This window comes from Sylvia atricapilla, chromosome 28 (assembly GCF_009819655.1).
Source record: "Sylvia atricapilla isolate bSylAtr1 chromosome 28, bSylAtr1.pri, whole genome shotgun sequence".
Taxonomy (NCBI): Eukaryota; Metazoa; Chordata; class Aves; order Passeriformes; family Sylviidae; genus Sylvia; species Sylvia atricapilla.
In genome coordinates, this window is record NC_089167.1 from 1,176,974 (window position 1) to 1,191,423 (window position 14,450).

The 14,450-nt window shown below is 61.6% G+C and overlaps 2 protein-coding genes across 2 annotated transcripts; both read right to left on the reverse strand.

The window, feature by feature from the left end:
- Window positions 1-1,008: 1,008 nt before the first annotated feature.
- On the reverse strand, window positions 1,009-4,991 carry MRPS24 (mitochondrial ribosomal protein S24). Its single transcript, XM_066337299.1, has 4 exons — window positions 4,928-4,991; window positions 4,259-4,327; window positions 3,868-3,979; window positions 1,009-1,419 (listed from the first exon to the last, which is right to left on the reverse strand). The coding sequence occupies exons 1-4, from the start codon at window positions 4,952-4,954 to the stop codon at window positions 1,136-1,138; spliced, it is 492 nt and encodes a 163-aa protein (XP_066193396.1). The 5' UTR covers window positions 4,955-4,991; the 3' UTR covers window positions 1,009-1,135.
- A 943-nt stretch (window positions 4,992-5,934) lies between these two features.
- Window positions 5,935-13,787, reverse strand: C28H2orf42 (chromosome 28 C2orf42 homolog). The gene is made up of 9 exons (XM_066337192.1): window positions 13,711-13,787; window positions 11,397-12,205; window positions 10,258-10,368; window positions 9,351-9,485; window positions 8,798-8,902; window positions 8,208-8,315; window positions 7,530-7,630; window positions 7,292-7,454; window positions 5,935-6,152 (listed from the first exon to the last, which is right to left on the reverse strand). The coding sequence occupies exons 2-9, from the start codon at window positions 12,199-12,201 to the stop codon at window positions 5,956-5,958; spliced, it is 1,725 nt and encodes a 574-aa protein (XP_066193289.1). The 5' UTR covers window positions 12,202-12,205; window positions 13,711-13,787; the 3' UTR covers window positions 5,935-5,955.
- Between the last annotated feature and the right edge of the window lie 663 nt (window positions 13,788-14,450).

A 14,450-nucleotide genomic window follows, 5' to 3' on the forward strand; every position in this document is an offset into this window, starting at 1 on the left:
TCCCTGTTAAAGGTTTATGGGTTTATTCCCGGCCCTACAGGCACCTACAGGGGACATCCCAGAGTATTCCCTTAGGGACATTTATGGGACATTCCCTGTGGGACATTTCCAGGTTTATTCCCGGCTCTACAGGTACTTGTAGGACACACAGGGGACATCCCAGAGCATTCCTTTAGGGACATTTACAGGACACTCCCTGTCGGACATTCCCAGGTCTATTCCCGTCCCTACAGGCACCTGTAGGGCACACAGGGGACATCCCAGAGCATTCCTTTAGGGACATTTCCAGGACACTCCCTATGAGAAGTTTATATGTTTATTCCCAGCCCTACAGGCACTTGTAGGACACAGTAGGGGACATCCCAGAGCATTCCTTTAGTGACATTCCCAGGTTTATTCCCGGCCCTACAGGTACTTGTAGGGCACACAGGGGACATCCCAGAGCTCTCCTTTAGGGACATTCCCAGGACACTCCCTGTGGGACATTTCCAGGTTTATTCCCGGCCCTACAGGTACTTGTAGGGCACACAGGGGACATCCCAGAGCTCTCCTTTAGGGACATTCCCAGGACACTCCCTGTAGGACATTTCCAGGTTTATTCCCGGCCCTACAGGTACTTGTAGGGCACACAGGGGACATCCCACAGCTCTCCTTTAGGGACATTTACAGGACACTCCCTATGAGAAGTTTATAGGTTTATTCTTGGCCCTAAAGGCACCTGTAGGACACAGTAGGGGACATCCCAGAGCATTCCTTTAGTGACATTCCCAGGTCTATTCCCGGCCCCACAGGCACTTGTAGGGCACACAGGGGACATCCCAGAGCGCTCCTTTAGGGACATTCCCAGGACACTCCCTGTAGGACATTTCCAGGTTTATTCCCGGCCCTACAGGTATTTGTAGGGCACAGTAGGGGACATCCCAGAGCTCTCCTTTAGGGACATCCCAGAGCATTCCTTTAGGGACATCCCAGAGCGCTCCTTTAGGGACATTTCCAGGACACTCCCTGTGAGAAGTTTATAGGTTTATTCCCGGCCCCACAGGCACTTGTAGGGCACACAGGGCACATCCCAGAGCGCTCCTTTAGGGACATTTCCAGGACACTCCCTGTGACACTCCCAGGTCCATTCCCAGCCCTAGAGGCACTTGTACGGCCGGCGGGCGGGCACGGTCTGCAGCTCCAGGCGCACGGGACACTTGTAGAGGTGTCGCAGCAGGGTCTCGGCGTAGCCCAGCAGGAAGTAGAGTTTGTGCGGCGGCAGGGCGCGGCCCAGCAGCGCGCACAGCACCAGCACGTTCCCGCGCCGCTTCAGCACCACCTCATCGGCCAAGAGCCCCGGGAAGGTGCCGTACAGGAACCGCCGCACGAAGGCGTCCTCCAGAGCGCGCTGCGCCGCGCCCGCCTCGCCCTGCAGGTTCCCTGTGGGGACAGGGGACACCGGTGACACTGGTGACACTGGTGACATCAGTCACTGCCCGCTGCGCCGCGCCCGCCTCGCCCTGCAGGTTCCCTGTGGGGACAGGGGACACCGGTGACACTGGTGACACCAGTCACTGCCTGCTGCGCCGCGCCCGCCTCGCCCTGCAGGTTCCCTAAAGATACAGGGGACACTGGTGACACTGGTGACATCAGTCACTGCCCGCTGCACCGCGCCCTGCAGGTTCCCTAAAGATATAGGGGACACCGGTGACACTGGTGACACTGGTGACATCAGTCACTGCCCGCTACACCGCGCCCTGCAGGTTCCCTGTGAGGACAGGGGACACTGGTGACACTGGTGACACTGGTGACATCAGTCACTGCCCGCTACACCTCGCCCTGCAGGTTCCCTAAAGGGATAGGGGACACTGGTGACACTGGTGACACTGGTGACATCAGTCACTGCCCGCTGCGCTGCGTCCTGCAGGTTCCCTAAAGATATAGGGGACACTGGTGACACTGGTGACATTGGTGACACTGGTGACATCAGTCACTGCCCGCTGCACTGGGCCTGCCTCGCCCTGCAGGTTCCCTGTGGGGACAGGGGACACTGGTGACACTGGTGACACTGGTGACACTGGTGACATCAGTCACTGCCCGCTGCACCGCGCCCTGCAGGTTCCCTGTGGGGACAGGGGACACTGGTGACACTGGTGACATCAGTCACTGCCTGCTACACCGCGCCCTGCAGGTTCCCTAAAGGGATAGGGGACACTGGTGACACTGGTGACACCACTGAGTGCCCACTGTGCTGGGCCCACCTCGCCCTGCAGGTTCCCTAAAGATACAGGGGACACTGGTGACATTGGTGACACTGGTGACATCAGTCACTGCCCGCTTTGCCGCGCCCGCCTCGCCCTGCAGGTTCCCTAAAGGGATAGGGGACACTGGTGACACTGGTGACACTGGTGACACCACTGAGTGCCCACTGTGCTGGGCCCGCCTCGCCCTGCAGGTTCCCTAAAGGGATAGGGGACACTGGTGACACTGGTGACACCGGTGACATCAGTCACTGCCCGCTGTGCTGCGCCCTGCAGGTTCCCTAAAGGGATAGGGGACACTGGTGACACTGGTGACACCACTGAGTGCCCACTGTGCTGGGCCCACCTCGCCCTGCAGGTTCCCTAAAGGGATAGGGGACACTGGTGACACTGGTGACACTGGTGACATCAGTCACTGCCCGCTACACCGCGCCCTGCAGGTTCCCTAAAGGGATAAGGGACACTGGTGACACTGGTGACACTGGTGACATCAGTCACTGCCCGCTGCGCCTCGTCCTGCAGGTTCCCTAAAGGGATAGGGGACACTGGTGACACTGGTGACACCACTGAGTGCTGGGCCCACCTCGCCCTGCAGGTTCCCTAAAGGGATAGGGGACACTGGTGACACTGGTGACATCAGTCACTGCCCGCTACGCCTCGCCCTGTAGGTTCCCTGTGGGGACAGGGGACACTGGTGACACTGGTGACACTGGTGACACCAGTGAGTGCCCACTGCGCTGGGCCCGCCTCGCCCTGCAGGTTCCCTGTGGGGACAGGGGACACTGGTGACACCAGTCACTGCCTGCTGCGCTGCGCCACACACGTTCCCTGGGGGGACATGGGGTGGCACTGGTGACACTGGTGACATCATTCACTGCCTGCTGTGCCTTGCTGCACAGGTTCCCTAAGGGGACATGAGGTGACACTGGTGACACCAGTGAGTGCTTGCTGTGCCTCACCACACAGGTTCCCTGGGGGGACAGGGAGTGACAGTGGTGGCACCAGTGATAGTGGCATTGGTGACACCAGTGAGTGCCCGCTGTGCCGCACCCGCCTCGCCCTGCAGGTTCCCTAAAGGGACAGGAGGTGACACTGGTGACACTGGCCATGGCACTGGGTGCCCAGGTGGCACCACAGAAGTTGTGTGCTCTGTCCCCAGGATGCCCATGGGAACCACGGTCACTGTGCCCATCGTGCCCACATGTCCCCTTGTCCCCATGCCAGTCCCCTTATGCCCCATCCCCGTCCCCTTGTGTCCCCATCCCCTGTCCTCTGTGTCCCCATCCCTGTCCCCACAACACCCAGTGACCACGGCGCCCTCATGTCCCCCTTGTCCCCATCCTTGTCCTCTGTGTCCCCACCCCCTGTCCTCTGTGTCCCCATCCCTGTCCCCTTGTGTCCCCACCCCCTGTCCTCTGTGTCCCCACCCCCTGTCCTCTGTGTCCCCATCCCTGCCCCCTTGTGTCCCCACCCCCTGTCCTCTGTGTCCCCTGTCCTCTGTGTCCCCATACCCGTCCCCTTGTGTCCCCATCCCTGTCCCCACAACACCCAGTGACCACGGCGCCCTCATGTCCCCCCTGTCCCCATCCCCGCCCGCAGGGGTCCCCCGTGTCCCCGTGTCACCCACCGGTGTGCAGGGACAGCCAGCCCTTGCGGTGGCCGATGTAGTGCGGGGGATGTGCCTGCTCGTAGGTCACCATCTTGTCACCCTTGCCCGCACGCACCCGCGCCGCCCGCGTCTGTGGGGACAGCGGGGTCAGGGGACAGCGCGGGGACACAGCCACGGGGCGGGGGACACGGGGACACCGCGGGGCAGGGGACACCGCGGGGACACCACGAGGATGGGGACACGGGGACACCACGGGGCAGGGGGACACCACGGGGACACGGGGACACCGCGGGGACACAGCCACGGGACAGGGAACACCACGGGGCAGGGGACACGGGGACACCGCGGGGCAGGGGACACCGCGGGGCGGGGACACGGGGACACAGCCGCGGTGTCCCCAGAGACTCACCTTGAGGCAGGCAGGGGTGGTGTGGAGCTGCCGGGTGGCGCTGGGGACATGGAGGGCACAGGGAAGGACCTGGAGAGGGGACAGGGCTGGGGACAGCCTGGCAGGGGGACATCCCCGGCCCCGTGTCCCCGACAACAGCCAGTGTGTCCCCAGGAGCCCCGCGGGGCAGTGCCCGTGTCCCCGGAGTGGGGACAGCGCTGGTGTGTCCCCACAGCCAGTGTCCCTGTCCCCAGCGTCAGCACAGCCCTTGTCCCTCTTATCCAGAGCCCCCCACGCTCAGTGTGCCCATCCCCGGTGTCCCCAGTGTCCCCATCCCCAGCACCTCCAGTATCCCGTGTCCCCAGTGTCCCCATCCCCAAAGTCCCCATCCCCAGTGTCCCCAATACCTCCAGTATTCCCAGTGTCTCCATCCCCAGTGTCCCCAGCCCCAGCACCTCCAGTATCCCGTGTCCCCAGTGTCCCCATCCCCGAAGTCCCATCCCCAGTGTCCCCATCCCCAGTGCCACTATGTCCCCAGTGTCCCCATCCCCAGTGTCCCCAATGTCCCAGTGTCCCCCTCAGCGGCCCGTGCCGCCACCCTCTCTGGAGCCCCCGGTGTCCCCAGTGTCCCCCACTCCCGGTGTTTGTCCCCATTCCCGGTGTTTGTCCCCATTCCCGGGCTCCCCTCACCCGCAGCGCGCGCGCGGCCGCCGCCATCTTGGCTCGAGGCGGGGCTACAGCGCCCCCTGGCGGCTGGAGGTCCCGGGGCGGATACTGGGGGAAACTGGGGGATACTGGGGGGTACTGGGGGGATACTGGGGGGATACTGGGGATACTGGGGGATACTGGGGGGATACTGGGGGATACTGGGGGATACTGGGGGGTACTGGGAGGAAATGGGGCCACTGGGAACACTGGGGGCACTTGAAGGCAACTGGGTGTGGGCTGAATGCTTACTGGGAGCAACTGGGAGCTGCTGGTGCCTACTGGGGGTCTTTACTGGGCATCCCCCAGTACCTCCAGGGGGGTCTGGGAGGGTCTGGGGGTGTCCCCCCCTTTCTTCCCCCCGTGTACCCCCATTCTCGGGGGGCTGCCGGGCGCCCTCTCTTTTCTCCCCCCCTCATTTTGGGGGTCTCCTGGATGCCCCCTGTTTCTCCCCCCCTTCATTTTGGGGGTCTCCCAGGTGTCCCCCTCAACATCCCCCATTTTGGGGGTCTCCCAAGTGTTCCCACCTTCCCTCCCCCCCCCATTTTGGGGGTCTCCCATGGGTCCCTCCTTTCGCCCCCATTCTGGGGGGTCTCCCAGGTTTCCCCTCTCCCCTTTGGGGATCTCCCACCTCCCTTCTTCCCCCATTTTGGGGGTCTCCAACCTTCCCCCCTCCCATTCCGGGGATCTCCCAGGTGTCCCTCCTTTTCTTCCCCATTTTGGGGGTCCCCCAGTTCCCTTCTCCCCCCATTTTGGGGGTCTCCCAGCTCCCTTCTCCCCCCATTTTGGGGGTCTCCAACCTTCCCCCCTCACCATTTTGGGGGTCTCTCAGGTCTCCCTCCTTTCCACCCCCATTTTGGGGGTCCCCCAGCTGCCCCCTCCCCATTTTTGGGGGTGTCTCTCCCTTTCCCCCTCAGACTCTCAGCACACCGTGGGGCAGCTGCCGTTTATTGGGGGGTGCTCCCAGCCGTGCCCCCCACCCCGAAGCCGCTCTCCCTTTTTGGGTGGGGGGCTCATGGGAAGGCGATGGCGCCCAGGGGGGGCTCTGAGGAGGGGGTCCCGCGGCCCGGGGGGGGCTGCCGGGGGGGTCCCCCGTGGTGGCCGTACTGGAATTTGAGGCGCAGCTCTCCCAGGCGGGAGCGGGGCAGGATGTCGGGGATCCACTCGATGGTGAACGGCGTCGGCTCCTTCTGCGTGGGGGACGTGTGTCCTGGGGACACGGGGGGGACACGGTGGCGTGGCTGCTGCGGGGTCCTGCCCCGAGGGGACCCCCTCTTCCCATCCTGGAAGCCCCCCGACCCCTTGGGACTTGTCCTTTCCTCCTCTCTCAGAGCCCTCAGGGTTGGAATCGCTCTTTTCCCATCCTTTGGAGCCTCTCCCCACCTCTGAGATCCCCTTCCCTTGAAGCCCCCCCAAACCCCTGAACCCCCTTTTCCATCCCCTGGAGCCCCCAGAGGTGTTTGTGTCCCCCCAGTCCTGTAGAAACTCCCCTGTCCCCATCCCTTGAAGCCCCCCGACCCTTTGGGACTTGTCCTTTCCTCCTCTCTCAGAGCCCCCAGGGTTGGAATCGCTCTTTTCCTATCCTTTGGAGCCTCTCCCCACCTCTGAGATCCCCTTCCCTTGAAGCCCCCCCAAACCCCTGAACCCCCTTTTCCCATCCCCTGGAGCCCCCAGAGGTGTTTGTGTCCCCCCATCCTTTGGGACCCCCCTTTTCTTCCCTTCCCTGAAGCCCCTCTAGGCCCTGAACCCCCCTTTTCCCACCCTGATGAGCCCCCCAGGGGTGTTCAGACCCCCCACCTCTGGGACCCCCTTCCCTTGAAGCCCCCCAACCCCTGAACCCCCTTTTCCCATCCCCTGGAGCCCCCAGGGGTGTTTGTGTCCCCCCAGTCCTATGGAGAGTTGGGACCTCCCAGGTGAGTTTTGGGGTCCCACCCTGCCCCTCCTGGGGGCTGTTTTGGGGTCCCACCCTGCCCCTCCTGGGGGCTGTTTTGGGGTCCCACCCTGCCCCTCCTGGGGGCTGTTTTGGGGTCCCACCCTGCTCCTCAGAAGTGGGTTTTAGGGTCCCACCCTGCCCCTTCTGGAGGCAGTTTTAGGGTCGCACCTTGCCCTTCCTGGGGGCTGTTTTGGGGTCCCACCCCTCTCTTCCCAGCTGAGTTTTGGGGTTCCCCTGTACCCCTCCCGGTGGGTTTTGGGGTCTCCCCGTGCCTCTCCCCCGACTTTGAGGAAGATCTGCAGCTCCAGGGGCCGCAGCAGGGGCTGTTTTGGGATCCCTTCCCAGCTGGGTTTTGGGGTCCCACCCTGCCCCTCGCGGTGGGTTTTGGGGTCCCCCTGAGCCCCCCAGAGCCTCACCGACTTTGAGGAAGGTCTGCAGCTCCAGGGGCCGCAGCGGGGGCTGTCTGTCGTGCGGGCCCAGCCCCTCGGCCAGGCTCTCCACCTCCACCCGGGGGCTGCGGAAAGGCTCGTAGGAGCCGTCCCTGTTCTGCACGAAGCTCCTGGTGATCTCCAGCGGCACCTGCAGGGCCGGGCACAGCTCACACCCGGCCCCTCGGGGCTGCAAAACCTTCGGTTGGGTTTTTCCAGGCTTTACCTGGGGCGTGTCGAAGATCTGCTTCACCTGCAGGACGTTGGTGATGTGCCAAGTGTACTTGGAGAAGGTGCCCAGGGGCAGCGCGTCCCTGCGCACAAAAGCTGTGGGAGAGGTGGGGAGAGGCTTCAGTCCTGCTGATTTCCCCTCTTTGTTATCACCCCTCTTGGTTTTATCATCCCTCTGTTCCCCTCTTTTATTTTTCCTCTCCTTTCTGTAATTTTTCCCTCTTTTTTTTTTTTTTTTGTCTCTTTTCCCCTTCGTTGCTTTCATTCCTTTCTGTCTCTTTTTCCCTTCCTTCACCCTTTTTTTCCCTCCCTCTTTTCCCTCACCTTCACCCCTTTCCTTGCAAGGAAAAACCCAAGGAAAAATCCAAGGAAAAAGCCAAGAAAACCCCCCCAAAAAACCCCAAGAAACAACCCAAGGAAAATCCAAGAAAAAAACCCAAGAAAACCTCAAGAAAACCTCAAGAAAACCTCAAGAAAAACCTCAAGAAAAACCCATGAAAAAAAACCCAAGGAAAAACCCAAGAAAATAAAAAACCAAGAAAACCTCAAGAAAAACCCAAGAAATACCCTCTGGGCAGCTCAGAATCCTCTCCATACCACCAAAACTCCCAAACCTCATCTCTCAGTGGGGTTTTCTCGTGGTTTTTCCATGTTTTTGCCCCTTTTCCCTCACCCGTGGTGGAGTTGGGGAGCCTCTTCTTGCCGCTGCCGCTGGAGATCCTCTGCTGCAGAGCCTCGAAAAAGGACTGGGGGATGTGGAAAACCAGGGGCTCTGGGTGGCCTGGGAGGGCACAGAGGGGTCAGGAGGTCCCAAATTCCCACCCTGAAGCGTCCCTAGGGCTGAATTCCCAGGGGAATGTCTGGGATTTGGTGGCTGTCCCCTCCCTGGGGCTGTTTTGGGGGGACGTTTTCTGGTCACTGGGAGGAGGTGGTGACAATTGGTGGTGGGATGGTGAGGAGATGCTCCATTCCTGAATCCCCAAAATGTGTCCCCAGCCCCGTTTCCCCTCCTCAACCCCATTTAGAGCCTCACAGCCCCATTTTTTCCCCCAGCCCCACTGGGAACCAGCCTGGCCCCAGAGGTTCTCCAGCCCCTGCAGCAGCTCCGTGGCCTCCTCTGGAGTCTGGGACCCCCGAGCTGCAGGTGGGGTCTCACCTGAGTGGGACAGAGGGACAAAATCCCTCCCTGTGCCCTCGATGTGACCTGGAGCAATCCCAGTAAAACTTCCCAGGGGAAAGTCCACGTCCTGGAAGGTCACTCACCCTCAAACTGGTAGTGCATGGTCTGGTGGATGCGCTCTGTGACACTGCCCAGCCACTCCTGGAAGGACAGGGACACCTGGGACTCATCCAGCGCCGGGGGACAGCCTGCAGGGGACAGGGAGGGACACTGGGATGTCACCCTGTCCCAAAACAGGGACACCTGGGACTCATCTGACACCTGGGGACAGCCCCAGCTCCTCTGGGAATTCCAGCCCAGCCTCTCCCCCCCCTCCCAGGCAGGAATTCCCTCCCAAAATCCCGTTTAAATCTCCCCTTTCCCAGTTTGAAGCCGTTCCCTGTGGCCTGTCCCTCTGTCCCTTGTCCCCAGTCCCTCTCTCTGTGTCCTAGAGCCCCTTTAGGCCCTGGAAGGAGCTCTGAGCTGTCCCTGGAGCCTTTCCCTTCTCCCTTGGGCATTCCCAGGGATCCAGGGGCAGCCCCAGCTCCTCTGGGAATCCCAGCCCAGCCTCTCCCCCCACTCCCAGGCAGGAATTCCCTCCCACATCCCACATCCATCCTGCAAACCCAGCGCTGGCAGTGCCCCAGGCTCACTCACCGTGTCTCTTCAGCGAGGAGGAGGAGGAGGAGGATGAGGATGAGGAGGAGGCACCGGGAGGTTTCCTCAGGCTGCTCCTCCTGGGGCCGGGCAGGGCTGGCTCTGGGGCCAGGAGGGGCCCGGGCAGCTGCGGCCCTGAGGGAGGGACTGTCACCCCCAGGCAGGTCCTGTCACCTCCCTGCTCGGGGCCCGGGCCCCCACAGCACCCCCGGTGACCCCACAGCACCCCCAGTGACCCCAGAGCATCATCAGTGACCCCAGAGCACCCCCAGTGACCCCAGAGCACCCCCAGTGACCCCCCAGAGCACCCCCAGTGACCCCAAAATACCATCAGTGACCCCACGGCACCAGTGACCCCACAGCACCTCCAGTGACCCCAGAGCACCCCCAGTGACCCCAAAATACCATCAGTGACCCCACGGCACCAGTGACCCCAGAGTACCATCAGTGACCCCAGAATACCATCAGTGACCCCACACAGCACCACCAGTGACCCCCTATGCCACCACCAGTGACCCCAGAGCACTGCCAGTGACCCCAGAGTACCATCAGTGACCCCAAAATACCATCAGTGACCCCACACAGCACCCCCAGTGACCCCAAAATACCATCAGTGACCCCAGACCATCACCAGTGACCCCACAGCACGACCAGTGACCCCAAAATACCTTCAGTGACCCCACACCACCAGTGACCCCACAGAACCCCCAGTGACCCCCCACACCATCACTAGTGACCCCACAGCCGGATCTGACCCCATGGAGCTGCTCCAGAGGCTCCAACAGCTGGACCTAACCTCAGGGGGGGATTTCAGCTCTCACCCACCCCATGGCCCAACACCTGGAGCTGCTCCAGATGTTCCAACAGCTGGCTGTGACCCCCCCAGAGCCCTCCCCAGGACACTCACCTGGCCCCACGTCCTTCCTCCTCCTCTTGGCCCTGGCTGTGGCCACCCCCCGAGCCCGTGGTGTGCCCCCGGGGCCACGCAGCAGCTGTGGGGTCACCGTCCCCTTCAGACCTGGGGACAGCCAGGGACACCCTGAAACCATCCCCAGGGACACACAGGGACACACTGAGCACCCCAAATGTCCCCAAGGATCCCCACCCTGCCAGGAGGATCCTTTAAAGGGGACAGGGAGGGTTTATCCCATCCTCACTGTGCCCTCTGAAGGGGTTAGTGGGGTGCAGTTTTTGGGGTGCAGAATGCCCTGAATGGTGGGAAGGCTGCTGTGAGAGGGGTTTAGGGGGATGAACCCCAAATATTCCTGCTGTGAGTTTAGGAGAAACGAACCCCAAATATTCCTGTTGTGGGTTTACAGGGGAATGAACCCGATATTCCTGCTGTGGGGTCACAGGAATGAACCCCAAATATTCCTGCTGTGGGTTTAGGAGAAATGAACCCCAGATATTCCTGCTGTGGGAGGGGTTTAGGGGGATAAACCCCAAATATTCCTGCTGTGGGGTCACAGGAAGATGAACCCCAGATATTCCTGCTGTAGGTTTAGGGGCATGAACCCCAAATATTCCTGTTGTGGGTTTAGGGGAAATGAACCCCAGATATTCCTGCTGTGGGAGAGGTTTAGGGGAATGAACCCCAAATATTCCTGCTGTGGGTTTACAGTGGAATGAACCCCAGATATTCCTGCTGTGGGTTTAGGGGAATGAACCCCAGATATTCCTGCTGTGGGTTTAGGGGAATGAACCCCAGATATTCCTGCTGTGGGAGGTGTTTAGGGCCAATGAGCCCCAGAGGCTGCTCTGGAAGGGGCTCAGAGTTTCCAGCCCTGGGAAAGGACCCCACCCCAATAGGATCAGCCCCCTGGAGCCCCCTCTCTGCCCCCACACACCGGCAGGAGCCGTGGGGGCAGCACCCAGAGGGAACAGCTCCCCACAGAGCTCTGCTCTCCCGGCAGGACACCACCCCCAGGTGCTGGGCACCCACGGGACGGCTGCTGGGAGAGCCCAGCCAGGAGTCTGGGGTGCCCCCAAGGCCTGAAGCAGCCCCCAAACCCCGAAGCAGCCCCCAAACCCCCTGCCCATTCCCACCACCGGCGTCCGAGGCGAGGAACTCGGAGAACTCCTGGGCCAGGCTCTCGTCGCTGGCGAAGGCGCAGATACAGGCCAGGAAGTGGATGCAGCGCGCAGGAGGCGACTCTTCCTCCCCATCCTCATCCTCCTCCCCATCCTCCTCCTCCTCCTCCCCCTTGGCCTGGCCGTGCCGGGCCGCTCGGCAGGCGCACCAGAACCGTCTCTGCCCGAAGCTGGCGTGCAGATAACCCAAGCTGTGCCTCTGGCTGGCTTTACACTTGACCACCAACACGCTCTTGGTGACCCTCTGCACCAGCGGCCCCGTGGGCTCCGTGGCCAGCTCCCACAGGCTCTGCTTGGCCTCGGCGGGCGCCTGCACGGCCCCGAGCACCGAGCTTTTGAGCGGCAGCGGCGTGGCCTCGGCCTGGCAGCCCAGAGCCAGTTTGACGTGCTGACACTGCCGGTCGGCCGCCGCTTTGGAGCAGGCGGGAGCGTGGCACCGCCCGGAGCTCAGCTGGGCCACCAAGGCGCCCTCGGGGCTCTGCAGGGCGCCGGGCGGCAGTCCCAGCTCCACGAAGCAGCGGGAGTGGCGCTGGCGGACGGAGTAGAGGTGGCTGCGGGAGCCGGTGAGGACGCGCACGGCGTCGGCGCCCGGCGGGCGGCGGGAGGCGGAGCGGAACACGGCGCCGCACGTCTTGTTCTTGCAGCTGAGGCCGCGGGTGCCGTTGTAGGTGCCGCAGCCCGGGCACTTGCGGATGCCGCGCAGAGTGGCCTTGCCCAGGTCTGACAGGAACGACGGGGCTTTGGGTCTGCCCGGATCCATGGCGCTGGGGAGGGACAGGGTGGTTATGCGGGGGAGGCTGATGGGTTGTGGCACGCCAGGGGTCACCCTGAGAGTCCCTGGGTCACCCCAGGGGTCACCGAGAGTCCCAGTGCCACCCCAGTGATCACCCTGAGAGTCCCAGTGTCACCTCATCTGCCACCCCCATGGTCACCCTGAGAGTCCCTGTGTCACCCATATAGGCTGTGGCACTCCAGCCGTCATCCTGACAGTCCCTGTGTCACCCCAGGGGTCACTGAGAGTTCCAGTCCCACCCCAATAGTCACCCTGAGAGTCCCTGTGCCACTCCAGCAGTCCCTCTGCCACTCCATATGATCTCTGTGCCACCCCAGTGGTCACCCTGAGAGTCCCTGTGCCACCCCAGTGGTCACCCATAGAGGCTGTGCCACTCCAGCTGTCATCCTGACAGTCCCTGTGTCATCCTGACAGTCCCTGTGTCACCCCAGTGCTCGCCCTGAGAGTCCCAGTGCCACCTCAGCTGGTTCCTCTGCCACCCCCATGGTCACCCTGAGAGTCCCTGTGTCACCCCAGGGGTCACCCATAGAGGCTGTGCCACTCCAGCCATCACCCTGACAGTCCCTGTGTCATCCTGACAGTCCCTGTGCCACCCCAGTGCTCACCCTGAGAGACCCTGTGCCACCTTTCTGGTCACTTTGCCACCCCAGTGCTCGCCCTGGCAGGCCCTGTGTCATCCTGAGAGGCTGTGCCACCCCAGTGGTCGCCCTGAGAGTCCCTGTGCCACCCCAGTGCTCACCCTGAGAGTCCCAGTATCATCCCAGTGGTCACCCACAGAGGTTGTGCCACCCCAATGCTCACCCTGACAGTCCCAGTGCCACCCCAGTAGTCACCCTGAGAGTCCTTATACCACCCTGACTGTGCCACCCTGATAGTCCCTGCCTGTCCCTGTGCCACCTTGTCCGTCCTGATGTCACCCTGATAATCCCTGTGCCACCCCAGCGGCCACTGTCTGTCTCTGTGCCACCCTGCCAGTGCCTATCCCAACACTTGGGGACATTTTGCGGGGACAGGAGCTCCAGGATCACCAGGTCCAGCACGGCCACCACTGACCACGTCCCCAAGTGTCACATCCACTGATAAACCCCCCCGGGGATGGGGACTCTGCCACTGCCCTGAGCAGGACAACTCCTTCCATAAAGGGATTTCCCCAAACCCACCCCAAACCCCTCGGCACAGCCTGAGCCCTTCCCCTCGTGTCCTGCCACTTGTTCACAGCGCGACCCTCACCTGGTGTCACTCTCCTGTCCCCCTGCGGTCCCCACGAGCCCTTTGTCGCCAGCCTGAGCCTCACCAAGCCCCATCCTCGTCCCTCTCGAGGTCCCCATGTCCCCCTCACGGCCAAGCCCGGGGGTCTCTCCCCTCACGGACCAAACCCGGGGGTCTCACCCCCGCCCCTCACCGCCGGCTCCCGGGGTTTCCCAGCATCCCCCGCGGCCCGTGACGTCACCTCCGCCGCCGGGCCCTCCCCGGTACCCGCGCTCCGTTACCGCCGCCGGCAGCGCCGTGAGGGGGGCGCCACTTCCGCCAGCGGCGCGCTCCTATTGGTCCGTCGGCACCACGTGACGCGCCGCGAGGGCTGCTGGGAGCTGTAGTACCCGGAAGTGCCCGACACCACGCGGCGCTCGGACTACAACTCCCATCAGCCCCCGCGGCGAGAATGCCCCAATTGCCCCTTTTCACCCCCAAATTTCGCCTTTTCGCCCCCAAATTTCGCCTTTTTACCCCCAAATTTCGCCTTTTCCCCCACAAATCCCACTAGCTCCACCCGCCCTTCTCACACCCACCACCTGTGCCACCACATGACAAAACACAGCACACGAGCAGCTCAGTTTCTTTCATTTTTTTTCTTTTTTTTTTTTTTTTTAAAAAAGCTTTTCTTTTTTTTTTCCATTTTTGTGAGGTTTTTTTTTTTTTTTTTTTTTTTTTTTTTTTTAAAGGCTGGGCGAGAGGTAGGATAAAAAAGGGCTTTTTGTTTTTTTTGGCCTCTGACAGATCAGGTTTGGGAGCTCTTCTCATTTTTGCTCCCTTGTAAAACACACCTGGGCTACTGAGGGAATTTTTACACAGTGGATTAAAAATTTTATATTCCAAGAGATCTCTCATATCCACAAAAAAATAAAAAAAATCATCAGGACAAAAAGAAAAAAAAAAAAGGGAAGATCTGAGGCATAAATCACATCAAAAACTCCGTGTCCTACCCTTTAAATAAGGAA

Coding starts and splice junctions, on each gene's coding strand:
- MRPS24 (XM_066337299.1), bottom strand. CDS start 4,954: ATGGCGGCGGCCGCGCGCGCGCTGCGG. Junction 4,328..4,927: donor CGGCCGCGCGCGCGCTGCGG/GTGAGGGGAGCC, acceptor TCCCCTCTCCAG/GTCCTTCCCTGTGCCCTCCA. Junction 1,420..3,867: donor CTGGCTGTCCCTGCACACCG/GTGGGTGACACG, acceptor CTGTCCCCACAG/GGAACCTGCAGGGCGAGGCG.
- C28H2orf42 (XM_066337192.1), bottom strand. CDS start 12,201: ATGGATCCGGGCAGACCCAAAGCCCCGTCGTTCCTGTCAGACCTGGGC. Junction 9,486..10,257: donor GAGGAAGGACGTGGGGCCAG/GTGAGTGTCCTG, acceptor TCCCTCCCTCAG/GGCCGCAGCTGCCCGGGCCC. Junction 7,631..8,207: donor GCTCCCCAACTCCACCACGG/GTGAGGGAAAAG, acceptor CCTCTCCCACAG/CTTTTGTGCGCAGGGACGCG.